At 43.6% G+C, this 27,995-nt stretch overlaps 2 protein-coding genes across 5 annotated transcripts in view; one reads left to right on the top strand and one right to left on the bottom strand.

Moving 5' to 3' along the window:
* The window catches only part of LOC146798618 (uncharacterized), a 111,099-nt gene extending 108,758 nt beyond the window's left edge, over positions 1 to 2,341 (top strand). Inside the window, exon 3 of one of the 2 annotated variants that reach the window (XM_085625932.1) lies at positions 119 to 2,341. In XM_085625932.1, coding sequence (XP_085482058.1) covers positions 119 to 330 — 212 coding nt within the window. In that variant the 3' untranslated portion in view covers positions 331 to 2,341. The remainder of the gene's footprint in view (positions 1 to 118) is intronic. The other variant, XM_085625931.1, reaches the window with a different exon arrangement.
* Positions 1 to 27,995, bottom strand: part of MAP4K2 (mitogen-activated protein kinase kinase kinase kinase 2) — a 299,578-nt gene that overhangs the window by 28,014 nt on the left and 243,569 nt on the right. For all 3 annotated transcript variants that reach the window (XM_085625928.1, XM_085625929.1, XM_085625930.1), the window contains 4 exons: positions 19,108 to 19,168; positions 18,425 to 18,548; positions 11,457 to 11,515; positions 2,675 to 2,778 (listed from right to left, as the gene is read on the bottom strand). In XM_085625928.1, the coding sequence (XP_085482054.1) occupies positions 2,675 to 2,778; positions 11,457 to 11,515; positions 18,425 to 18,548; positions 19,108 to 19,168 (348 nt within the window). The remainder of the gene's footprint in view (positions 1 to 2,674; positions 2,779 to 11,456; positions 11,516 to 18,424; positions 18,549 to 19,107; positions 19,169 to 27,995) is intronic.

The raw sequence follows: 27,995 nt of genomic DNA, 5'->3' as shown, positions 1-27,995 counted from the left end.
GTTGTCCAAAGGGGAGATGTTGGAGATATATTGCGATAATGCACAAGATATATGTATTTATACTGAAATTTGATATTATTGCACCAAATCTAATACGTTGTACTTTGACTATTGACAGGCTTCTTTCATATTGGCAAGGACAGCATCGGCATGATGAATACGGTAGAACAATTAATTACACGGTCATTCCATGCACGACCACTAGAAGAGAAACTACATATAAAGAGATTAGGACCTGATCGGCCTGACCTACAACTGCAACAAGTAACCCAGGACAGAGGAAACTCTTACAAACGTACATTCTCAAATAACCTTGTACACAAAAGCTGATTGGCTTACAGGGTGCCCGTCAAGAAACAAACTGTTCTGCTTCTCTTGCTTGCTGTTTAATGGTGAATTTTCTTGGACAAGAGAAGGATCGATAGACTTGAAGCATCTGTCTGAAAAAATAAAGAAGCATGCACACACAAAAAAGCATATGGAAAACCTTACGAGACTGGGAATGTTGGGAGACGCACCGATTGAGCAGCACATAAACGATGCATACTGCCAAACAATACAGAAACACAATGAAGCAGTTGACAGGAATAGACACATACTATCAAAAATAATTGATTGCATTTGTTTCTGTGGTGCTTTCGAACTGGCATTGCGAGGCCATGATGAATCAGAAGGTTCCCCAAATCCTGGAATATTCTTAGGCCTTGTGGATTTAATAGCAAGCATAGACAAGGAAATGGAGGCACATTTAGCAAGTGCTACAGTCTTTAAGGGCACCTCTAAAACTATACAAAATGAACTCCTTGAGTGTATGCTAGAAATTATGAGAAGCCATATTGTCCAAGAGTTGCAAAATACAGACTTTGTGGCTATTCAGACTGATGACACCACTGATGTGGCCACACAAACACAGTCTGTATTAGTCTTTCGGTACCTGCACAATGGCAATAATGTTGTGGAGAGGTTCTATGGTTTCACTCATTTAAGAGACTCTACTGCAGAAACCATTACTGCAGCTATACTGCGTCAACTGAACATCATTTTTCCAGAGGTGCATCAACAAAAAAAAAACATATTGCGCAAAGCTATGATGGTGCGTCCGTAATGAGTGGAAGCCTTGGTGGAGTACAGAAAAGAATTAGAGATGTGTACCCTTATGCTCATTATGTGCACTGTTACGACCATCAACTTAATCTTATTATGCAACAGGCAGTATCAAAGATCTCCGAGACACGAATTTTCTTTCGGGATGTAGGAGGCATGGCAGCATTCTTCTCACGTTCCCCAAAAAGAATGGAAGCACTTCAGAAGATTGTGGACAAAAGGGTTCCATGGGGATCCTCAACTCGTTGGAACTTTAAAATACGTACAGTCCAACTAATATATCAATATAGGGAGGACCTTGTGAAATGTTTTGAAGCCATAGAAGCCTATTAAACCTTTGATTTCAAAACTCACAGTGAAGCCCGTGGCGTTTCTAGAACACTAAAAGACAGAGAGTTTCAGTTCTTTCTGTTTTTATTTCACAAGATAATGTTATCTGTCGACACTTTATACAATCAGTTACAAGCACGAGAGATGGATACTGTCTCTGTGAAAAGAAATACCGCTATGTTTGTCGAATCCATAAGCAAAGTGAGAGATGAGGTTGACAATTTAGACAGCAAACTGCCAGAGGCTTCTACTTTTTCAAACCACAGGAAAAACATCACCACTCTGTTCCGAAATGCAAAGGAGATATGTGACATTGTAATTGTGCATGCACAAGAACATTTTGCTTTCACAAAACATTTGGTGAGTGCTGCATTATTGGAAAGTGAATACTTTGCAAAATATGGTGAATCCTTCCCTGAGCATGCTCTGCATGAGGCTGTGGAAGCCTATCCTATGCTCAACCAAGAGGACCTGAAAACTGAGTTGACTGTACTGAACTCAATGCCTGTGTACCGAAAGGCCAGCGATGCCAGGTCTTTGCTGGCGTTAATTCATAAACTTAATATGGAAAAGTCACTTACAGAGACAGTGGCTTTACTAAAAATTGTCATTACCACTCCAATGACAACAGCAGAGTCAGAACGATGTTTTTCCGCCTTAAAGAGGATTAAGACATTCCTGAGGAACACCATGCTTGAGGAAAGACTAAATGCTTTGGCAATGCTCTCTATAGAGAGCAAGCTAGTTAAAAATATCTCAGACTTTAACGTCTAAGTTATTGAAAAGTTTGCTGCTCTTAAAGATAGACGTGCTGATTGTATATACAAAAAGTAAACAATATGTTGAATGCTGCTACTTTGCGACCTGCTTATTTGTTTGTTAAATAAAAAACATCTGTGAGGTACTCAGGAATGCATTATATCTCGAAGTCTGTTGTGAAGCTCTGTGGTTATATTGAATAAGCAACTACCTATGTTATATGACATCTCTTTATGAATGTAATAACAGCACTTTCACAATTGCTTTGTTAACCTTCCTTCTTTCTCAAATTTGCTTGAAAATGCACCATTATTCCACTTTTTGTTTTCAAACCCCCATAGGTTGTTCGGGCTCGCTCGCTACGCTTGTTCGCTACGTTGCAGTATGCCAATCATTTTACGCCGCACCACTTTCAAATGTCACCGTCCGCCACTGACCCTCACACATATTTTATCTCAACCAAGTTGCAGCCTGGTATTACCTTAAGCAGCATGAACTTCTGCAGCGGTTCATACCATTGCAGGAGGGCTGTGCTTCCGGGGAGGGCCGCGCAGAGGAATGTGCTTCCAGAATATGGGTTCCTCACTGAAAAGAGAAAAGAGGAAATCAAAAGGGGAAAGGAAAACTTTTCAGTTACACTAGGTTTGAAGAATTCTTACAGATTCATTTGCTTCCCATTCTGCCGACTGGAAAACCTACTGTAGGTGTCAGCAAGTGTAGTATTTGTAATATGCCTCACTAGGTTCCAGTTTGGCTAGGAGCATCTCCACAATGTTGCACTCCAAATCTTCCCTTCTGCCTGCCTCTCACACAATTCTTGGCTTCGAGGCATCATTATGGCTTCGAATATGTCAGCCATCTTGGAATCATCAGAATGTAGAATAGGAGTTACTTTCAAGGTTTGAACTACAAGTGTTCAAAGCTCTGTCCAAAACTCCTCACAGTCCGTGTAGGCTCCGCCACTACAGCTCACTGCTGGTTGCCGATTGCCTATTTAAAATTAAGATAAATGTATCCTTCTTAACCGAACTTTTACACCTGCCCTGATCCTTAATATTGTTTAATATTTTGTTTCTACTAAATACATTTCTTTAATGTTTCCTCCCATCAATCTATTGAAACTTAAGTTTAAAAAATGCAGCAAGGCGGCTCATGTTTAGATGACAAGAAATGGATAAGCAACTTGTGGTCTTCAAAGATTTCCATCTTCAAAGCATAATTTCAAAAACATTCATTTCATTTTAAGCACCTTAATTCAATCCAAATAAATGAAATTAAAAATTCCAGTGACTCCCTGAATAATTTCTAAATGTGGAATCTGCTTTGATGTGAAAGTCGAAGAAAACAATGGAGCGCATTCTTATTCCTGACCCGAATGTGATGATGGAAAAGGAAATCTGAAGCCCACACTGAAGTCAAGAAGATTCCGTGGTTACTGTCAACAAAGCCTGTGAAATTCTGACAGAAAAGGCGAATCCTGGTATTCCTATCCCGGTTACTGCCTATAGAGGGAAATGGTTCTCGCCAACACTGATGGCAGCACCAATGCCAATCGCCCAGTTCCTAAACATAGGGCAAGCTTCAGTCAAGAGCTAATTATTATAGTCAATGGCAACTACTGACAAATGAAACATGGCAGACATAACACAGTGAAGACATGGTAGCCAGTAATTATTGATCACTGAATTAATGACAGATGCTAACCATGGACAAGAGAGATAAAGTAAACCAGCGATCACTGAACACCGGGCCAACGACAGCCACAGTTATATGTCTGACTATCATTGAAATAAATATTGATATGAATACTGCATTTAAAAAAACTATTGTCAAATTCAAAGTACATTTTCTATTAATAATCCAAATGCGGCAATATATTTCTAAATAATATTTAAAACATAATACTTTGGTCAGATGATATTTAATTCTCAACATTCTGGTACCATACCATAAGCACAAATTCAAAGACACCTTACCACACATACTCTCAGTGATACTCGTCAGGAAAACATACTATTGCACTGATCACATAATAAACAATATAAACAATTAGGTATGTTGTCATTTGTCTTGCATCACAAAGAACCATTTAACTGTATAGTTGTCTATGGTATGTATGGCAGGCAGGAAAATTGTGCTGAACACAACACAATCTTAAGGAAAATTTGTTTGTGATGTGTAATGAATGAAGGAACAACAACATAGTAGAGACGTAACATTCAGGGAAGCAGCACAAAGATATGTGCTTGAAATCTTCCTTCGCCCCACACACCAACTAGCTACTTTCAAATCATAACATTCCACCCCCACACTCCAACATTCACTCCATTGCACCTTCCACACTCCAACATTGCACCAAGCTGTAGATGACATACTCATACCATAATATGCAATGTTAAGATGGTGCACTGTAAATCAAACTATCACACAATGTACACAATTGGTTCTGAATTTCTTTCAAACTGAAGTTTGAAACCCAAATTAGATTACGTGTTGTACGCAAGGTTCACACCGGCACTGGCATCTCCTGAAGGAGGCCACATGGGGCAGTGCCCCAGCTCTATTAATCCTGCTCCCCCAACCATGTGTGCCCCCCACTACAGCTGTTGAATGTGCCATGGGGCGACGCAAAAACTGCACCTTGCCACTGCCACACATTCATTTGTTCAACGACCTTTAATTGCTAAGCAGTGTTGTTTGCTTAATATGCTTAAATCCGACCATATGTGTGATTGTTGCTCCATATACAGATATATATATATATATATATACATTATACATGCACACAAAGTAATATTTGATCTTTTAAACATGAATAATCCCAATCCAATAGCTTCTCTTATAAAAACAAAAAATGTCCACACTCACGAGATCTGTAAAGATTACTAAATCATTCAACTGTGCAAGATTACATAAGGTGTAAAACATGGGCAGTCTCACCCGTCACTCCGTCGTCGTTTTGAAACGACAAATTCCACAGAAAATCACTATTTAATGTAACTGACCTAAGTATAACTTGCACCGCCATGGATTTCAGATGTTATCAGTGATGTAATATATGCAGTTATAAGCAGTGCATCATAGTGGTGCAAGTTATACTTATATCAGTTACATATAAATGGAGATTCTCAGTATTTTTGTGGTTTTAAAACTAGATTTTTAAAAATTATTAATAGACCTAAGCATAACACCACTTTCTTTGTTTTTTTCAGCAAATTTCTAAAGTGTTTTTTAATGTAAGTTAAAATCTTAGTACCTTAAGTATAACTCCGCTTTAACCTTTCATTTTTCAGTGAATTCCTGTTGTTTTTATGTAAAGTAATATCTTATTACAATACTTCTGAGGCAACCTCCCACTGAGCCCTGTGTCCAAACTCGCTGGGTGGCCAACCCCTGCCACTCACAGCCTTTGGCTATGCACGGCAGGGAGTGAAGCTCTTATTAGTGGGCAACTACCCACAGACTTTCAACCTGCATTCTTCCTTTTTTTTTGGTCCTGTGGGAACACAGGGTTTGTGGCACCCACGAGAGTCACATGAGTGGTTACACTGGGTACCGCTGGAATCCTACGGGAGCTGTGAAAATCTTTCGACAGGCCCAAACTTTCTTTTACGGAAATTACGAATTCTTGGACCTGTCCTTTTCTTGGCCTCATTTGATAGATCACTCGACCCTTTCCAAGAAGGAGCTGAGGTAGATGAACTTTTTTTTTTTAAGTTTCATGAAGATTTGTCCAATGTACCAAAGTTATTAGCAGAACAAAAACAAATTCCTATGGAACCTCTGGCTCCCGTAGAACTACACAGTGGTTAACACAACTATGTAAAATATAAATATATATCTATATAATATTAATTAATTCAATGAAAAAAAAAAACGTTACAAGGACGTTAAAGTTAGGAAATATAATTTTTAAAACCTTAGAAATTCACTAAAAACCCAAAGGTTACAGGGACGTTATAGTTACGTTCAGAATTTACAGACATGAAACCATGGAAATTCAGCTGTGATAGGTAAAGTTAACTAAAGTAACCATAACTCGTGCTCTAAGATAACTATAACTCGCGCCCCCACCATGCACAGTTTTCTCATCAATAATTTGACAGCTAATGTTGCAATGATATTATCAATTATTTCAAAGAAGATGTCATCAGTATTGTTATATGTGGGGTAATTAACACTGCATGTAAATTATGAACCTAATTAGAATGTCCCTGTAACCATGTTTTTTTTCAGTGAATTTCTAAGGTATTTTACATTCTATTTCCTAACTATAACATTCCTCTAACCTTTGTTTTTTTTCATTGAATTTCTTTGGTGTTTTGAACCTCTGTGGGGCTTGGCCACAGGGCCTGGCAGCCAACCGCCAGCTTGCAGCCATCCCCACGCCTGCACACAGCCTTTGGCCGTGTGCTGTGGCCTACCCCCCACATGCCACCAATACCAATCCGCACACTGTCTTTGGTTGTTCACAGTGGGGTGTTGGCCACAGGGCCTAGACCCCTAAAGGCAGCCAACCTGGTTGGGTGGCGGTGCGACGCCTATCCCCAGGCAGATATCAGCCCCAAGGACCCCATCCCTCAGGGCCTGCCACATTTTTTTAGGAAGGTGGGTACATGGCCACCCTCTTCAGGCCATATTTCCACCCCAGAGCCCAGCCTTATTCTCAATGGGGAGGGGGCACACAGGCCCCTACCCAGGCTGCTTTTTGGCCCCAGGTACCCCATCTCCCGAGGCCTAGCAATAAGTAGAAGGGGAGAGGGGCATGTGCCCCTCTCCCCAGGCCATATTTCAGCCCGCTGGACACCTTCTCCCATGGCCTGGCCTTACTGTAATTGGGGTGGAGGCGCACAGATTCCCTCCTTGTGTCGATGTATTGGCCTTAGGTACCACATCTTATTTTAAGTATAGGGGAAGGGACCTGATTTTGGCCCGGGAGCCCAACTTCATGGGACCCGACCTTTAAATGGTGGAGTCCACACAGGGCAACCACTATGTGTTTGTTGGAGGGCCTCGGGTGGAGTCAGGGGCGGCTCCTCCACTGAGGAGGAGAATCGTCACCCCACTCACTGCTTTGCAGCAGTGAAAGAAAAGTAAAATGATAATAACTTGATCTTAATATTTTATTTGATCCTGCTGCAGGAGCATGGGGGTGGGGTTGCTCTGCTCCCAGAGCAGGGGAGGAGTCGTTGGCACACTGAAGTGCGCATGACGCTTTGGCTGGCCGTCTCGGGCCGGCCAAACAGTCATGCTCACTTAGCATGTTCCTCCACCCAGGCTGCATTACTGCCTGGGTGGAGAACATGGCTAGGCCCCCAGTCTCCGTCTGAGCACCGAACTACGTCGCTCCGACCAATCACACCGCTGCATTGCAGCATTGCGTTTGGCTCAGAGGAGCCTGGTTGCTTTCTGCTCAGGGACACAGAGGAGAGACGAAGTGGGATAGAGTGGCGAGGAGGTAGGTGTCTTTTTCTCTTTATGTACACCCCCTTACCACCTCGCCCCTCGCCACACCACACCATTTCCGTGCCAGCCGCCACTGGGCAGAGCCCCAATGGCCTGCAGCCCCAGCCGGCTCCCCCCCTCTAGTGGGAGATGGCATTAATCCTGCCCACAGGGAGCAGCTAAAAATGCTGCTCCCTGTGGGTGGGAGCAATTTTTGTATCCGTTTCCCTGCTTCACAGCACAAAGGGAAACAGAAGAAAAGTCAGCTCCCAGCAGGGAGAAGCATTTTTCATGTTCCTGCCCGCTGGGTGTGGACTTACTGCTTGCTCTCGTTTGGCGGGAGCTTTAAAATTGCTCCTGCCAAGTGAGGACAAACAGAGGTTTATGGGCAGGGATACTGCTGTGTCCCAGGGGTGGGAACGCTGAGGCAAAGCTGAGCCAGCCCCGGGGGATGTGGTCCTCAGAGCTATGATATATGACTTTAGGAGGGGGGCTGCTTAGCCCCCTCCCATTTTTTGCATGACCAGGCCCCGGGGCTTGGCGTTCCCGGGGCCAAAAACGGCCCAAGGAGGGGGGCTGCGTGCCCCCTCCTAATATTTTATGAGGCCGGGCCCCAGGGGATGGGGGGCAGGGGGGGAAATCAGTCCAGGGAGTGGGGCCGCCCACTTCTCAGTATGTAACCTGGGACCTGGCCTACCCATGGCCTTTAGAAAAAACAAGCATTGGAGACCATGCTTATTTTAAAAAAAAGAAAATTGAAGCGGATTTGCAGATCCACTGCAAATTTATGGCAAAAAGTTTGTTGATAAAAAAGTGTTTTTGGCCCCCGAAGGGGTCCCTGTGGGACCCTACAACCAGGCCTAGGGAATAGCGTATTCCTACCCTGCCCCCTTTAGCTGCAGTTTGCATTTTTGTGGGACTCGAGCTCAGTCCCGAGTCCCAAGATGGCTGCCAACACTTTCTGGGTGTAGTGTAGGCAGCCAATCAGATCTCACCAAGAGATCTGTTGCATCCGCAGAGAATTTGCGTCCCTGGATATCTATATTTCTCTTCACTTTAATAACTCCAAACCAATTTAATGGATTTGCACCAAACTACTAAAAGAGATCTTTCTGGACCAAGAACTAGCTTTCTGCCAAATTTGGTGTAATTCTGTTCAGGTAGTGTTTAAAATCCGTATGGGAAATTGCATGGGGAAAACACATTTTGGGACCCCCTCCCCTTTACTAGGCCCTCGCTTGACGAATCACCCAGAAACTTTCCGGACAGCAGCTGAAGTGTTTGGCATACTAGTTTTGAAAATTTCATGAAGATTCATCAAATGGTGCCTAAGTTACTAGCAAAACAAAAATTGTTCATTTATGGGAACTAGTTCCTAACTATAACTACGTAATGACAAAAGCCAGTAGGTAACATAGATGGCAATAAATATATTCACTGAAAAAACACAAAGATTAAAGTGACGTTATAAATAGGAATTAAAATAATATCCTACTTTATATTGAACAAAACACCTTATAAATTCACTGAAAAAACAAAGGTTAACGGAATGTTGTACTTAGGTGAAAATGTAATTTAAAACATAACATTTTAAACAAATAAAACCACTGAAATTCACCAGTTATAGTTATCTCAAGTATCTCTAACTCATGCCCTAAAGTAACAACTATCACCCTTATGCATCAAGCCAAAATCCAGTCGGTAAAATACCGATTCCTTATTAGCTCTTGGTATTAAGTAAAAAATACCCAATCCCAATGCATCAACCCAAAAGCAGAAATCGGTATTTAAGGAATCCTTAAATAGCGATTCTTTAAATAGGGATTCCTTAAATACCGATTCCTTAAATAGCGATTGCATTTAAGGAATCCCAAAGTGAGATTCCTTAAATGCAATGCATCAAAGTTAAAAAATTAGCGATTTCGCTAATAAGGGGAGCAAATTACCATGAAGATGAACTGCATGGTAATTTGCAAAAACTTTGAAAAATGCACTTGTGCATTTTTCAAAGTGTCATGTTGCGCACACACATGCCCTTAGAGCATGTGTGTGTGCAACATATGTGCACATATCATTTTCAGGGGTGCAACAGGGTGTCCTTTTGACACCCTGGCACCCTTGAAAGTGCTCCAGCTATTAGCGATTCGGTAATACCGAATCGCTAATACAGAATGGCTTTACATTCATTCCTATGGGCCTCCAAGCCCATAGGAATGAATGGGTAGGTATTCCTTATTACCGATTCGGTATTACCGATTCGGTAATAAGGAATGTTAAGGAATCGCTATTTGAATAGCGATTCCTACATGCATAGCCTTTTGCTATTCCTTATTAGCGATTCCTTATTTTTCGCTAATAAGGAATCGCAAATGCTAATGTTGATGCATATGCCCCTATATCTCACGCCCAAGCCATGCAGTTTGGTCATCAATGATGCCATTTCAGATGTTGCAGGTATGTTATCAATGCAGCCATTAAACGTCATGAGTTTTGTAATAAGTGAGGTAATTAACAGTGCATGGCTCTGTTCTTAGCTTTTATAGATCTCACATTTCCCTTTGACAGGGTGAAGTGCACAAGACTCTGGGACCTACTTTTATCAGTAGGCGCCGACCCGGTTATTGTAACTTTACTGATGAACCTCCATGCTCATACTACAGCAGCGGTCAGATACTCCCAGTGAGTGGGCCTCTCAGAACAGTTTAATGCACAAGGGGTGTTCGTCAAGGATGCACAAATGTCCCTTTTTAATTCACACTTTACATTAACGGCCTAGATGCAGCCCTCTCTTCACTACAATCGGATTGCCCTAGGATTTGTAAGAAATTATTACCAGTCTTACTGTATGCAGACGATGCTGTGATCATGGCTCGCAGAGGATTGGGTCTGCAGGTTTAATTCCTTTATGGACAGACTGAACCTGATGGTCAACTTTACAAAATCTTATGTTCTGGAAGTAGGCCCTCGGTCGACTAGGTCCAAAACTTTTAAGGCAGGGAACCATACCTTAGCAAAGGTACCACCTTTTTCATACTTGGGAACTTTGTTTGATGCGAAACTAAACTGAAACCGCTGATGGAGGGAAAGTTGTCCAATTTGTAGAGAGCTGTAGGGGCCATTGACACCTACACCCACAGACTGGGTTCATGGTCGCAGGTGTGCTCCTAAAACTTTACCACTCCAAATGTATTCCCAAGGTCTTATACGGAAATGCAGCACATTTTGAAAGAGCAAAAAACGAGGACAAATTAAGAATTTCTCCTCGTATCACCATTCTAAATACTGCCTCAGCCTTGTAAATCTGGGGCAGCATCAAAAAGCAATGAGAGTCGCGGTAGAATGGCCACAGTAACATATGTACAAGGTGGTGTTAAGCCATGCTAAGTAGCTTAGTGCCACTTTGTAAATATAGAAAATGGCGCTACACCACCGGAGCGTCAAAATAAATGAGACTCTCTGGTGGGGTTAGGGGTGTGTAAATATGCCCCTAAGATTCTCTTCACTTCAACACAGATATAATCGGTAGAGTAAAAAATCTAATTTGGAGGAAACTGAAAGGGATGGATGATCAGAAGCATAAACGGTACTGTCAAGTGATGAAAGGTACATTTTTGGCCCTGCTCGGCATTCATGATACAGTAAACTCAACAACACCACTCCTACCTATCTATAGCTATAGCAATCCAGCACTGTTGTGAGACTAAAGACTCTGTTGCTGATGATCCAATGGTGTCTTTGTTGAACTGGTTACTCTCCCATGGAATCCCAAAGCATTTGGTGAGGCAATGCATAAGGACTTCAAGCAGGCAGCTTCTTACCTACACAGCACTTGCGACAGCCTTTGGTGTCCGCCATCTTGCTCGAGAGAGTAAACTTTCTGTTGGAGAAAGGAAGGAACGGAAGTCAGAGGAAATGAGTCAACCACTAAGTGCGTTTCGATAACACTCAAACACTGGGCAGATTAGGAGAAAGATAAAAATAAATGATGACAGGAGCTCAAAAAAGTGAGGGAAAGGAAGAAATGGGATGGGCAACATTAGTAAGTTACTTCAAATGGAAAGACATGGAGTAGAATGGGACATAGTAATTCTAAAGAGACAAAGGAAGATGTCAAAAAAGGGGGTGAGAAGAGAAGAGGGACCACTGGGCTGTAATAAGGAGAAAAAAGTTAAAGGTGAGAAATAAACAGGAAAGAAATGTAGGACGGATAGGTAAGACAGGTTAAAAACTTAGGAGAGAAATAAAAAAAGGAAAGAGGAGCACAAGAATAAAAGGGAAAAGGAGGAGATGACATGAAAGATGGAAAGAATGATGGAGGGAAATGGGTGAGAAAAAAACTAAGACATGTATGGATAGGCTGTAAGAGGAACATGTAACTAACTGATAGCAGAGAAAGGAGGCATGGGAAAATGTCAAGGGGAAAAGACAGTAGTCGACTTAAAACAGAGAGAGAGAGAGAGAGAGAGAGAGAGAGAGAGAGAGAGAGAGAGAGAGAGAGAGAGAGAGAGAGAGAGAGAGAGAGAGAGAGAGAGAACTGATGGGAGAAAGACAAAGGGCCTGATTTAGATCTTGGCAGATGGGTTGCTCCATCACAATTATGATGGATAGGCCGTCTGCCGAAAGGAATATGCTACTTACCAGTATGCATCTGTTCTTGGCATGTAGAGCTGCAGAGTTGTACACTTAGCATAGATCGCCATCTGGTGTTGGGCCCGGATGTTTGCAGTTTGTTTTTCTTCTTGGACAGTCTTTGGAAGTCACGAGTTTGGTGACTCCTCCTTCGGTCCGTACTGCGCATGGGCTTCGGCTCCATCCTCAGATTGTTTTTCGCCAACAGGGAAATGATGGAGCGTAGTAATAACAGTGAGAAACCCATGTGTTGTATCTAAATAAGATGTACTGGAACGGATACAGGTAGCCGGGGAGGCGGGTAGGCGTGTACAACTCTGCAGCTCTACATGCCAAGAACAGATGCATACTGGTAAGTAGCATATTCCGTTCGAGGCATATGAGCTGCAGATTGTACACTTAGCATAGACTATATAGCAGTACCCAACCTTAGCGGCGACCACCGGTATCCGTTGCAGCTGTTTGAAAAAGTGTCTTTAGTACAGCCTGGCCCACCCTAGCTTGCTGCTTGGAATGCACATCTACACAGTAGTGTTTTGTGAAGGTGTGCGGTGTAGACCATGTGGCTGCTTTGCAGATGTCATCTAAGGGTATATTCCCTAGAAAAGCCATAGAAGCCCCTAACTTTCTTGTAGAGTGGGCTTTAGGAGGAACAGATAATGTTCTCTTTGCCTTTTGATAGCAAATTTGTATGCATTTTACAATCCACCTAGCTATCCCTGATTTCGAAATGGGGTTGCCTTTATGTGGTGGAGAGAAGGAAACGAACAATTGTTTAGTCTTCCTGAAGGGTTGCGTTCTTTGTATGTAGTATAGCAACGCCCTTTTCACATCAAGTGTGTGTAAGGCCCTTTCCGCAACAGATTGGGGTTGCGAAAAGAAGACAGGTAATTCCACTGATTGATTGAGATGGAAGGGGGAAATGACTTTGGGCAGAAACTTCGGATTTGTGCGAAGTATGACCTTGCTGTGATGCATTTGTATGTAGGGTTCCTGTATGGTGAACGCTTGTATTTCACCAACCCTTCTAAGGGAAGTGATAGCTACAAGGAAAGCTGTTTTCCAGGTGAGAAACTGTAGCTCACATTTGTGCATTGGTTCGAAGGGCGGACCCATTAGTCGTGTAAGAACTAAATTTAGATTCCATACAGGGGAAGGTGGTGCCCTGGGAGGAATTACTCGTTTAAGGCCTTCCATGAAGGCTTTAATAGCGGGCACTCTGAAGAGTGATAAATGCTGTCTGTTTTGTAGATAAGCAGCGATCGCTGCTAGGTGTAGGCGTATGGATGAATATGCCAGGTTACACCTGTGAAGATGGAGCAGATAGCATATGATGTGCTGTATGGATGCATCTAGAGGGTTGATTGTATTATTACGGCAGTAAATTACAAATCTTTTCCACTTTGCGGCATAGCATGCTCTAGTGGTAGGACGTCTGGCTTCCATGATGATGTTCATGCAATCAGGGGGAAGGTTAAGGTATCCGAATTCTAAGATTTCAGGAGCCAGATCGCCAGGTTGAGCTGAGCTGGGTCCGGGTGCCTGATTTCTCCATGGTTCTGGGTTAGGAGGCATGGGGATAGGTGCAGTTTTTGATGTGGTACCACTGATAGTTGTAGTAGCGTGGTGTACCACGGCTGCCTGGCCCACGTGGGAGCTACCAGAATGAGTGTGAGGGAGTGCTGTTGTAGCTTCCTGACCACTAATGGAATTAGTGGGAGAGGTGGAAAGGCGTATGCAAATCTGCCTGACCAGTTCATCCATATCGCATTGCCTTTGGACAATGGGTGTGGGTATCTGGCGGCGAAGCTTGGGCATTTTTTGTTTTTGTGGGTGGCGAAGAGGTCTATCTGAGGATGCCCCCACTGTTGGAAGAATGGGTGAAGAACTTGTGGATGCAGTTCCCATTCGTGTAGTTGTTGCGTTTGTCTGCTGAGCAGATCTGCCATGGTGTTTTGTACGCCTGGAACGTGCTGTGCCAGGAGAAAGATGTTTTGGGGAATTGCCCATCTCCATATGCTCTGGGCTAAGCGGGAGAGCTGGGGAGAGTGTGTCCCCCCCTGTTTTTGTATATAATACATAGCAGTCATGTTGTCTGTGCGAATGAGGACTGCTTTGCCCGAAATCTGTTTTTGGAAAGATTTTAGGGCTAGAAAGATCGCCAAGAGCTCCAGATGGTTGATGTGGAGCGATTTTTGCTGTGGCGTCCATAGACCTTGCATGGTGAGGTGTAGGAGGTGCGCTCCCCAGCCGGAGAGCGATGCGTCCACTGTTAGAATCACCTGAGGAACCGGGTCCAGGAACGGCCGCCCTTTGGAAAGGTTTGTGGTGTTCCACCACTGCAGAGAGTGATGTGTGCGGCCGTCCACCAACACCAGATCCGTCAGCTGACCCTGGGCCTGGTTCCACTGTTGTGCTAGGCACTCTTGAAGTGGACGCATGTGGAGTCTTGCATGGGGCACTATGAAGATGCAAGACGCCATCATTCCTATGAGCTTCATAAACACTCTTGCTGGAAGAGAGTGTTGAGGAAGGAATGTTTTGCGTAAGGCTTGAATGCTTGTGATTCTGGCTGAGTTTGGATAGGCAATACCCTTGGAGGTGTCTATAGTGGCCCCGAGATATTGCTTTGTGTGAGATGGTATGAGGTGGGACTTTTGGTAGTTCACCGTGAAGCCTAGCTGGTGGAGCAGTTGGATGGTGCTGTTTGTATGTTGCACACATTGGTTGTAGGACGCGGCTTTTATCAGCCAGTCGTCTAAGTAAGGGAAGACGTGAATATGTTGACGTCTGAGGTGTGCTGCTACTACTGCTAGGCATTTGGTAAACACCCGTGGTGCGGTGGTGACCCCGAAGGGGAGAACCGTGAATTGGTAATGTTGCCCGTCCACCACGAACCTGAGGTATTTCCTGTGAGAGGGGTGTATTGGAATGTGAAAGTATGCGTCTTTCAGATCCAAGGTTGTGAGAAAGTCTCCCTGGCAGAGGAGTGGGAGGACTTGTTGTAGGGTGACCATGTGAAAATGGTCTGAATGTATGTAGGCATTTAGAGGCCGGAGGTCGAGAATGGGTCTGAGGGTCCCGTCTTTCTTTGGTATTAAGAAATATAGGGAGTAGACCCCTAGATTTTCTTGATTGACGGGGACCTGCTCTATAGCGTGTTTTTGGAGGAGTGAGAGTACCTCTTGTTTGAGCAGTGTGGAATGTTCTTGAGACATTGGACGGTGCCTTGGTGGGATATTGGGTGGGGTAGATGTTAGCTCAAGACAGTACCCTGGCCGAATGATTTGGGTCACCCATTTGTCCGATGTTATGGACTCCCATGTGTGAATAAAGTCTTGTAGTCTGCCCCCGACCGGATGGTCTGGGGGGAGCGGAGGGGAGTCATTGTGCGGGTGGGGTGGCAGAACGGGTGTTGTTGGTTTTGCCCCTGCCCTTATTGTTGTTGCCTCTGTAACCACCCCTTTGATTGCCCTTTGAAAAGGTATTTTGAGGAGGGGACTTGTAGGAGGTAGAGGTGTTATCGGTGGAGGAGCCTCTGCCTGTGCCACGAAAGGACGAGCGTCGAAAGGAACGTTTAGAGGCTTGTGTTTGGAGTGCCCCCATAGACTTTGCTGTGTCTGTGTCCTTTTTCATCTTTTCCAACGCTTCGTCTACCTTTGGCCCAAAGAGAGTTTGCTGGTCAAAGGGGTGATTGAGTATGGACGCCTGGACTTCAGGCTTGAACCCTGAGATCCTGAGCCAGGCATGGCGACGAAGCAGGACACTGGTATTTATGGCTCTAGAAGCAGTGTCGGCTGCATCGAGGGCACACTTAATGGAGGTGTTTGTAATTAGTTTACCCTCCTGTATCAGGTCATGAGCCTTGCGCTTGTGTTTTTCTGGAAGGTGCTGCATAAGAGCCTCTAGTTCGTCATAGTGTGCTCTGTCATATCGCGCAAGCAGTGCTTGTGTGTTTGCAATGCGCCACATGTTTGCAGCCTGGGAGGCGGTGCGTTTACCAGACGCGTCCAGAAGTTCAGATTCCTTGTCTGGCGGTGGGGCTTCTCCTGAGGATTGGGAGTTAGCCCGCTTTCTAGCTGTGGAGACAACTAGGGAATCTAGGGGAGCAGGGCCCTTAATGTATGCAGGGTCTGTGGGTGCCGCCTTGTACTTCTTCTCTATTCTAGGGTTCAGTACTCTGGCCCTGACAGGGTCTTTGAACACCTCTGTAGCGTGCTTGGTGACACCCTTAAGCATGGGTAAAATAGAAGTGGATTTGTCTTGTATGTCAAATGTATCCAGTAGGAAGTCTTCTTCCACTGGTTCACTGTGCATGTCCACCCCATGGTAGTGTGCTGCTCTCTGCACTAAATGATGAAACCCTAAGGAGTCCTCTGGAGGAGACGGCCTGGATGGGTATAGGTCGTCCTGAGGTATATCTGGTATATCAGGGTTATTGTAATCCTCCCATGGGTCTGGGGTCCCTGGTGGAGTGGGATCCATTGGGGCGTCCGCCGGGTAATTGTCCGGGTCCCCGTCATCCGGATCTGGGGATGGGGCCGGATCGTAGTGAGGTAGAGGTGGCGGAGACCTGGGAGGGGGAGGGGGTGGAGGAGGTAGGGGAGGCGGTAGTGGGGAGGGCACTCTGAGGGGAGAAGTAGCAGAGTCCTTCCTTTTGGGTGGAGGAGGAGGAGCCGGAGTATCAAGGCGTCTTTTCTTGGTAATTAACGTCAAAAGCCCAGTCTTTGGATCTTTGGACAGAGTCTTTTGTAAAGGGTCTGGTGTAAACAGAGCCAATGGTGCCGAATCGTCTGTCGGCACCGGTGATTTCGGAACCGAGGGTTTCGATGGTTTGTGGTTTGTGTGCGCCATGCTTTCTTGAGGTCTCCGGGTGTTTCGGCGTCGAATGAGGTTTCGGCGCCGGGGCGCCGGTGCCGACAGATTTATGTTTGTGTTTGGTCGGCACCGAGTGTCCAGGCTTCGGCACCGGTGGCTTCGGAGTCGAGCTGGATATTGCTTTCTTCGGTGCCGGATGCTGTTTTTCGGCACCGGGCGTCGGCTGGCTCGATCCCGAGCTGCCGTGAGACTTTGGAGGCTTCGACACCGGGCCCGTAGGTGGGGTGATAGAAGCTTTGGTTTTGGTTTTGCCCAGGCCGGCAGGCGAGGGAGTAACCTGAGTCTCTTTGGTTTTCGGCGCGGGGGTGGGAGGGGGCATAGTACTCACGGCCCGCTGCGCCGGTGTAACGTCCTCCACGTCGGAGTCGTCGGCCTCGGAAGCGCTGACGACGTCTTCCTCCTGCTCGGTGTGTGTTTGCCCCGAAGCTTCGGCGCCGTCTCCGAAGATGTCCGGCGGAGCTGCAGAGGATGAGTGCGCCATGGTGCGTCGAGCTCTTCGATCTCGGATGGTCTTCTTCGATCGAAAAGACTTGCAGGCGGGGCAGTCTCTAGCCTCGTGTTCAGGAGAGAGGCAAAGGTTACACACCTGATGGAGGTCGGTGTGGGGAAATTTAGACCCACATTTTGGGCACTTTTTGAACGGAGTCCTTTCCATCGGCCGGGACCGGAGTCGAGGAGGGCCCGAAGGCCGGTGCCGATGTACGGGATGGAGAAAGTGCCGCTTCGAGAGATGAAGATGATGATGAAGAAACTCGAAGAAACGAGGATTTTCCGTCGAGGCTGGAACCGTAGAAGTTCGAAGCCGGAGCACGAAGTATCACATCCGAGCCCGATGGCGGAAAAAAACAATCTGAGGATGGAGCCGAAGCCCATGCGCAGTACGGACCGAAGGAGGAGTCACCAAACTCGTGACTTCCAAAGACTGTCCAAGAAGAAAAACAAACTGCAAACATCCGGGCCCAACACCAGATGGCGATCTATGCTAAGTGTACAATCTGCAGCTCATATGCCTCGAACATATAAATCCCATTATATCCTATGTGATTCATATTTCGGCAGAAGGGATATCCGTCACTGTTGTGACGTCTGCCAAGATCTAAACCAGGACCAAAGTTTGAGGGAGCCAGAGAAACAACCTGCTCCTAAACCTCCACAGGGACAACACTCAGCATAATTCAAGGCTGTTCAGTTTTTCACCCAGTCTTAATCAGCATTTACACCCCAGGCATTGGCCCTCAATGCACGCCCTTCTTCACTATGCAGCCATCTAGTATCTCACCTTGGGATGATCCTTTCAGTCAGCTTGTTGGTGGCAAGAGACAAAGTCATCTGCCGCTTCTGCAAATGTCTTCTTTGCTCAAACAGGCCCAGCAGGTTATGGCAATAGATCTGAGAGGACTTCCCTGTAGAGGGGACGAAACCGGGTATGTTTGCAGAGGGGGGATGTGTGAGAGAGACAGGAGTGGGAGATAAGGCATGACAAAGATGAGAGTGCATCGGAGGGCAAAGTACAAGTGGATTGAAAGGTGGTGTGGAGACCAGCAAAATGAATTATGGAAAAGAAGAGGAAGCAACATGGATGCAAACATTGTACAGTGAAAGGTAGGATAGGAAAAGGGTAATGGAAGAACATGGAGTATGAAATGTTATTATTTTCATGATAAATATTTCAAATTCTTCAGCAAGGCTGTCTTAAAGGTGAAAATAGAATTCCTTTCAACTTGGCCTTGAAGTATTGTTTTCACCACCTCTAGGATTCAGCCCGGGGAGGTCTATCCCAACACATGCATTTTTTACTTTTAAATCAGTGGTGTGTGTAGTTTCCTAAAAAAGGCTTCTCTAATCAGAAACCTATAGCAACACATGGGCATTTCCTTTCTCCATCCATAACAGGTCAGCACACCACGTGATTGCACCATTTCTTGCTTAAAAGGACTCTTAGCTCTTTTTTGGAAAACTCACCTGACACGGAAAGCAGCACATTATTCATACAGTAGACCCAGGAACTCCTGTGAGGGACAAGCTGAGGAGAAACAAAGTTAGTTTAGCGCCATGACACAATGCAACTAAAGAAGTAGAAAGATTCTACTGCCGTATTCTGTAAGAAGAATTTAAAGTGTGCCTTTGTTAGTATATTCAGGACCATCTTCTGAAATATCTCCTACTGGGAGATTCAGGGATAGCAGAAGTCATGTATTAGCTGCTACCCTCGAAGATGCCATTCTCTGCATAGTGCTACTATGTGCATAAAGTCCACCTAAATCACATTTTATTGTACAATTTTTAAACAGGGATCGACCAGGAAACTAAACCACCTGTGTCATATATTTTCAAAACAGCCCCACACTGAACCATGCCAGCGAGCAAACCTAACTCTTGGGTGGAAAGGCGGATGAGTTCTTGCACATATGAAAAAATAAAGACTGCATAATAAAGCACACCAAAGTAAAAAACACATAGTCAACAATGATGTAAAATTGTCTATTAGATTAACCATAATTACAAACCCATAATCAAGAATGTCAGAATATTGAAAATATGGCATCAAGCTTAGCTCAATCTGATCTTTTACTAATACAAACCATAAACTTTTCCCTTCCCCAAAGCGTTACATAATCCTATTTTCAATCCCATCATGAACCATAACTCTTAATTATCCCATACCTCAATTTTATTGCTAATCCTTACTCTTTCCATATCTGTAACCCCTACCCTGTCCCTAATTCCACCTACACACCTATTTAATGTTGCATTGCTTTTTTCACATTTCAAAAGTGTATATTGGCTTAATGCTGTTAACTATTTTACATCATTATTATGCTTCTTGTTTATTGCATTTTTTGTTTGTTTTGGATTTGTGTTCTTTTTAGTTTACTAACATGGTTTCTTTACCTTCACAGAATGGCAGTTTCTTTTCCCAAAGATTTGAACAAATGCCCCAAATGGTTACTTTACACCACTCTTTTTTATTGCTTCAAATTCATAGGATTTATAGCCAGCATTTAATTAGAAGTAATTGAATATTACACTATGTCAAGCCAAAATACTTACGCATAACATTTCATCATTAAATTAGCTTTCTTTCGACAATTTCACGTCATGTCATAAAAGCAGGCAGATAAACTATTTACAAAATTGCATTAAAATTAGCCACACACATTAAAAAAGTTCATACAGGTATGATAGCCATGGCATCGCATCATACCAGAATAAAGTAATAAAATCACGTTCAAGCAAGAACGACATTTCCCCAAATAACATCATATCCCATGGCCTGATATTAAATTGTAGGACTATAGACAAAGTAAATTAATACTAATAGAGCAAAGAAAAAGAGATGGAGATAACATTTCCATCTTGAGATACAGGTAAACGTAATATTTTTATGGTACCATCTCAGAGTAGGACAAAACTCAATGTGGACATATTAATGAAAAGAAGATAAGAAAGAAGCAAGTACATATATGAACGTAAGAACAATTTGACATTTTCATAGCACTAGCTTTAAAAACTGAGGCGCAGTGTCAGTACAAGCAAAATACATTATGACATTACAGAAGTAACATGTCACTTGCGCCTATATCTTCAGAGCTTGGGCCACAAGGTTGCAATAGTTTTGGCTCAGGACATTTTTATTTTTTTTAAAGGAGAGATAATTTATGGGAAAATAATTTAAGTTATTTCGCAACGGCATGCAGAGCCCTCGCTCTAATTAACCACAATTGACCCAGATGCTTTGCCACGGCACATACTTAAACTGAGCTTAGATCTGTTCTCAGAATTCTGAGGGCTGTAAGACTGCCTCAGGTCTCTATTTGCCTGCAGATAGATTTGATCTATTTCTGGCATGGCCCAACATACCCCAAACAGGCAAATAGGACATGCCCAAACAGGCAAATATGAAGTGGTCGATAGATTCTTGGGAGTTTTTGCATGTAGGGCACATCACATCTTCCTCTGGGGACCAAATGTGTGTAAATGTTTTAAGGGGCAATGTGCCAACCTTAAATTGGAAGTATAGCTTCCTGTCTAAAGGGATAGTGATGGCGTACCAATAAGGTTCCAGGAAGCTGCTACATTTGAAGTCTAAAAATCTCCCAGTCAATGATGAACTGACGCGTTCTTTAACCATATTTTCTCCAACCCATTGCTCATAATGTTTTTTTAATTTCTCTGCAGTCGATAATGGTTTAGAAAGTGGATTATCCAAAAGAATTCTCAGACCTATGGCTGTTAATAACTTTTTCATTTGTCTAAGTCGCTGACACTCTTGCTTGGTGGTACAGAACTACTGGGGAGATTCCTGCCATTTCCATCCTGCTGGACATTGTGGAGAATGCTTTTACTGAAGTTCTTCTTGGCGCGGGGAGGGCCGTTGTGGGTTGCAGTCGCAGCAGCTGGGGACTACACGTCCCATAACCTCCTCTTGGTCAATCACCCTTTCACCAGCACTCCTAATCAAGAGTACGTATGTGCTTCGCAGCCCTGCGCATGGGATGCGCGGGCCGCGTCTGGGCCAAGGGCTGACCTGTCCGTGCCTGACAAACACCAGAGGAGGCTGGGCTGAACCACCCTCTTGGCTCATAGATCCGGACTAGGACTCTTTGGTACTGGTGTAACATTCCATAAGCATTTTGGTATAATATTGGTGTAGTTTGGGGCTTCATCTTAGTAGTGTTGGTGATTATAGCGACACTTCAGTTTAGCTGATAGGTGGCTTACTGATGTATTGCTAACTGACAAGTTTCTGATTAGACCCTGACCAAACCCTCTCTGCTGTGACCCTCAGTAGATACTGATCTCTTGTGCCGTGACTCTGGGTAACTGGTGATCCGCAGTAGTGCCCATTTGCAAGGGGTCTTCTTTCCGACTAGAGATACAGGCATGGGAAACTGAATGCACCAGACTCAATTCAGGGCATTGCAAAACATTCAAGGAGCTCCCATAAGTCAATGACCTTTTTTTGTCCTCGTTTCACTATGGCTTCTGCACACTCAGGCCTTTTGACGAAAGCGTTCGGGCCCTCAGACTGCTGCATTTACACTGGCCCGCACCGCAGCAGTCGAGCCATCTACCCTGTTACCCAGGTGGCGCCACGGTGTAATCATAGAACCTCTCATTCTATCAATTCCGAAGCCAGCATACCATTCCACGTAAGCAAATCAGCCCATATTTTATTCACATTCACCCCATCAGGTTTACACTCAATATCCATAAGGCAATTCTAAAGTACAACTTTGAGCCAGTCTGTCGTGCTAGGAAAAGATAAAACAGTCCATTGCTTACAGACCTTTCTCCTGACTAGAAGCATGAGATAAAACAGAAGGCCCGTCAGCGCTCTACTCAGCTGACTACTTGAGGCTGTTTCATCTGCCATTACGTCCAACACGACACTTAACGTGATATTGACACCCAAGTTTACTGATCTTTCTCCTGGCTAGAAGCATGAGATAGAACAGAAGGCCCCTCTGCGCTCTACTCAACTGACTACGAAAGGCTTTTTCATCTCCCATTAGGTCCAACACAAGACTTAACGTGATATTGACACCCAAGTTATCCTTGACCACATTCTCAATGTCCTGCCAAAAATACTTTATCCCAGAACAGGTGAAAAAACATGTTGGTCATCAGCTCTTAAAAGACCACACCTTGTACATCTGGGGGTGGGCTTTTTGCACCCTGGGTCGAAAGCAGATGACCACGTCTGAGGTGCAATAGAGTTTTTGGCCAATCGTGCGAGCAGCATGCAAGGGTAGGCGAATACACCAGGCTCCGTGACCAGCCAAAACCTCTACCGCAGCTCAGACGCAGTCATCTGCTTTCGACCCAGGGTGCAAAAATGTCCCTGATTGTAGGGTTGGAGTGGGACCCCATTTAGGGTATACAATGGAGGTATCAGCTCGACTCATTTAGGAACTTGCTTGATTCACCTCCCAACTCAGCTGCTTTACGGTAATCATTAGATACCAGTAACATACACACCCAACCCTAAGGGATACCTATTTTTTATTTGTATTTCTGGTCCTGAAGAAACACCATGGATCCCTCCTGGACCACTGGGGCATGAACCATGTTGACTTACACACATTGATAGATTGTCAGTCTTCATAATCAGAAGCACAATCCACGCACACCTTTCTTTTTATTCATACAAGGGGACCCCTAATTAAATGTATATGTCTTATGGTACCCCTCTGGTAGTTTTACTTCATAATTTCACTTACCCCACACACCCTCACTCACCATCGCTGCTTTATATAAAAAAATCTCCACCAAAGAGCACTCTTGCGGGGCTTGTGGGGTATTGCAGCGCCGACCCCACAAGGAGCTAAGCCTGATGATTAAGCATGACACTCTCACAAGTGTGTGAGAGCACTACTTACTAATAAGGAAGCTCCCCCTTTTACCATCATCCATCCTGATGCACTTTTCTCCTAAGGAACAGTTAACCCCCTAGTGTTTTCATACTTCGTCTTGAGAGCAAGGGTACTGGACCTTTTAATAGCTCCCCGTCCCCTTCTCTTGTGATTGAACTTAATAATTCATATACATGAGGGAAACTATGCACAGGTTTGCTGGGGCAGCCATGTCCAAGTAGCTGCCCGATTCCCTATTAATAAAGGAGTCTGCCAAGGCTGCGTCCAGGCACCCACCTTATTTTCCCTATTCCTTAATGATAGTGTTAATTTTCTTTCTAGTACTCAAACTGATGCCCCTTCCCTGGCTGGCATAAAGACACACATTTCCACACCTATACTGCTATTTGCGGCAACACCTTATTGATATCCAAGACACCAAGCAGGCTCCAGAATGCATTATCCCGCTTTGAGAAAATTTGCTCCGAATGTAGATTAGAGATCAATTCTGCTAAGACTGAGTTCATGTCCTTCAAAAAACAGAAGTTGTTCAGAGGCAGTTTATAGCTGGGGGGTACAACACTCGCGAGGGTAGATGTCTTCAATTACCTAGGTGTTACTCTCTCTTCTAACCTCTCATGGAAACCACAGATGGAACTACTGACTCTTAAGCAGAGGCAGCTCACGGGTGCTATAGCAAGAGAACATAGAAGCTCCTTCAGCAAACACATCTCACCAGTGGTTCAGATTTATGATGCCAAAGTAGTTAGTTCAGTTCTGTTTGAATTAGAACTAATAGGATTTTCAAACTTATTTTCCCTGATTAGATCCGCAAATCAGTTTGTGAGAAACTTAGTCCGGCTGTCACCGAGTACCCCATTGAAGCCTGTGATGAGTGACATGGTTAGGAACACTCTAGAATATAGAGCTAGGCTCTGCCCACTGTTATTTTGGAGAAGGATATGGCAACAACCCAAACTTACCCAGTAGGCCATGGCACTAAAGGATGCTATTGAGGCTGACAGATTCCATAAAGTCGATTGGCTTAGAAAAATGAAACAGTTATTAATAGCCATAGGTCTGAGAATTCTTTGGGACAATCTACTTTCTTAATCACTATTGGCAGCCGAGGCGTTAAAAAAACATTATTGGCAGTGGGTTTGTGAAAATATGGTTAAAGAAAGCATCAGTTCATCATTGACAGAACATCTTGTGTGTACAGATACAGAAGTAATATGCCACGTGTAAAACAAAACTGGATGCACAGTAGGAAAATAGTTGTACCACAGAAAATGGAGAGCATCTTAATTAAAATTACTATACTCAACATATTTTTTAACTTATTTCATTCTATCCCAATATACATCCCGTTATTCTTTTTCAAGAAGCTGTATACTGATATATTTTGATTTGTCTGGGGTTTTAACAATGGGCGCTGCACCACCAACTTTCTAATAAATTTACCGGAAGATGGTGGGTCACACTTCCAAATTTTCAATTTTATTACTGAGCAACAATCGGTCAGAGGCAGCAAGTCTCCTTTCTATCACTAGGTAGGCTAGTTATGACAATATATACTTTTTGTGTTTAGGTACCAATGCTAAGAGATGGCAGTCCGACATTCTGATCCAAACCATTTCAGGCTAGTTAAGTTTAAGAAAGGTAGGGATGGCAGAAGTATTTAGCTACAAATGGATGATAATGTTTAATATTCCTTCCTGTAAGAGTGCAAACTGAATTATCAGAATTATTGTTATGACGACATGGCACAAAAATGAGCTGATAGGTGTGGTCACTCAAATAGGTAGTCTATACAGTCAAGCATGTAAATATTTGCAGGATGGGAATTTACTAATGCAGCAATACAAATGAACTAATTGACTACACTTCAACCTCAGCAGGTTGCACTCCTGGAATAGAAATATTAGCTCTATATGCCCTAGTTGTACTATGGAAAAGGCGAATAAGGATCATGTTTGCAACTTGCCCAAGGCTAATCGATTTTTGTCGCTCAATAGCTTGCAAACTGTCTGTAACTATGGGTATAACAATAAAAATTAGTATGTCATTCATTATAGATTTAATACAACATATACCTCTTGAATGCATGGGTTTCTGCTTTGCCGCAATTATGGTTGCCAAATAAATTATAGCTACTTACTGAAAAAATTGCAATCCACCTGCTTATGCACACCAGCTGCTACGATTATGCACTACTTATGAAACTGCACTTTATAAAGCAAGAGGTGTAACCAGGAAGAAACTAGAGCTGTAAATCTGGGGAAACTTCCAATAATATATCCTCTGCCTATTGATATTTATCTGTATTAGTACTGGTTGAGTTTTTGTTTATATTGTATCTCATATATACGTGGTTTATATATGCTAATGTTTCTTCAAAATAAAATTTTAAAAAACACAGAGCCTGACTGATCCCATGTGATACTCAATCCTTGAAAGCTGCTCCACAGCCTGCAGCCAACAGGGGAAACACCTTAGCGTTGAAGGTTGTCCAGACTGGACCGCATCATCAACTAAAGAGATACATTTCTCCTTTCTTTAGATTAAAAATTCATCATGTTTTAAGGTGTGTAATTGTATCCTGTTACAGTGCTTGTATGCGGTACACCTTTAAGCAGAATGTGTGAGGTCTACGTCATCTGTGAAATGTAGACCATGGGTATAGCATATAATGCCGACAGTTGGAAAAGATCAACACCAGGCTGGGGTCAAGATTACTCTCTCTGTAAATAAGCACTTTGCATCACATTAACAAAGCTCTGTGCCTAGTTTCAGAAAATCACTTTCTTAACTCTTTGAATACTCCATCCATGTGGCTATGCAATGTTTTGCACTGCATAGACAATGCCTATTCCTTTCCTCCAAAGTATCAACTTGATATGTATCAACCAAGTGCCACTTTGTATTCAGTTTTCCACATTGTAACAATGATTGCTTTATTTGACTGGGAAATCCACTGCAGTGACACTTCTGTAAACAATGGTCTTTCTCTTTCTGAACTGCTCTAAATTCACCAACACCGCTGCCCACAAAAATATCTGTCTTTATTCGGAGTGAGACCAGTAACTCACCCCCTCCATCGCTTTCTATAATTTACATTTATTAACATTATTCTAGTAATTGTGTTTGCCGAACACCAAACTGGTTTTGCAAACTATGCCCACATCTATCAGGATTTTGCGTCGCCCTTGCATCATGCAAGGAGACTCAAGGGCGACACAAACCTAAATGAGATTTACCAAGCCACACAAGGCCACATTGCGTGGTCCTGAATGGCTTAATAAATCCAGAGTACGCAAGGCAGTGCAAATCTCTACCTTGCCTTACTCTGCAGCAGGAAGCGTGCCATGGGAGGACCATGGGTGTTCCCACACATCCATCCATTCATTCTAACAGTTTACCAGATTCACCAACACTGGTAGACCTGGGAATGTATCAGAATTGTATGCTTCCCCACCAGAGGTGCAACAAGGAGAAATATCTCTATTTCTCCTAATTGTTTTCTCTTTCTGAGTTTGCTGCATTCTGCAGTACACTTGGAAAGAGGAAAATGCCTCTGAGGATCGTTTTTGTGCAAGAAGGTGCCCCTTTCTTGCATAATTCTGCCCAAAACGCGTGCTCCCTTGCACCATGGTGCAAGGGTGCCTGCGTTGGCGCTAGGCAGCAGTTTGTGTGCCAGCACAGACAGAGCGCAGGAATGCGCCATATAATGTTAAATACGGCACATTCCTGCCCTTACCCTTCCATGCAGTGCAGCACGTTCGCTTGCTGCATTGTGCGAAATATTGTGGGCCTGTATTTTTAGGTGCCCAAACAATACAGAAGTCTGCAGAACCTATTGTTGTCAATGCTTTACAATATACATACAGTGGTCTTTGGCTCCTCCACAAGAAGTATTTTTCTCTCTTTGTGCTATTAGCTTTATGATATTTCTGCTTTATAGGCAAAGTGCTTCTACTAGAATACATACTTATCTAATTTACATCTGAAAAGTGTATTCAATCATCCCAATATTTGTCACATTCAATCAGTTATCGGCTATATGCATTCTGCACAGAATACTTGCCTTTTATGCTACTTTTTCCCCATCACTGTCAAAGTAAATGGTCTGACCTTAAATGTTAAACACATGAAAACATCATTTGTGCATACCTGTGTTTACATCTGTTCGCACATTAAAGCCAGACCTTTCGTTCCCATTTTTTATTTATTTTTGTAAATGTTTTCATTTTGTCTTCAGGTTGAATTTCAACAATTAATTTGTGACTGTCTACGGGGGTAAATGTTTGTAGAGAGTGATGTAGTCGGGGCTCATAACTTTATATCATGCAATCAGTCTTTCTAAAACAATACTGCAGCACCCTTGTTGAGTGAGAATGATTTTCATCCAGGGATTCGAACATCCACACCATAACAAATTAGCATAATCAATGTTCTCCAATATTACTTACCTTTGTTTATTGTTGTGTTTTG

This window comes from Triturus cristatus, chromosome 9, assembly GCF_964204655.1.
Source record: "Triturus cristatus chromosome 9, aTriCri1.1, whole genome shotgun sequence".
Classification (NCBI taxonomy): domain Eukaryota; kingdom Metazoa; phylum Chordata; class Amphibia; order Caudata; family Salamandridae; genus Triturus; species Triturus cristatus.
Note: the sequence above shows the minus strand (reverse complement) of the source record. Positions and strands in the feature narration are given on the sequence as shown.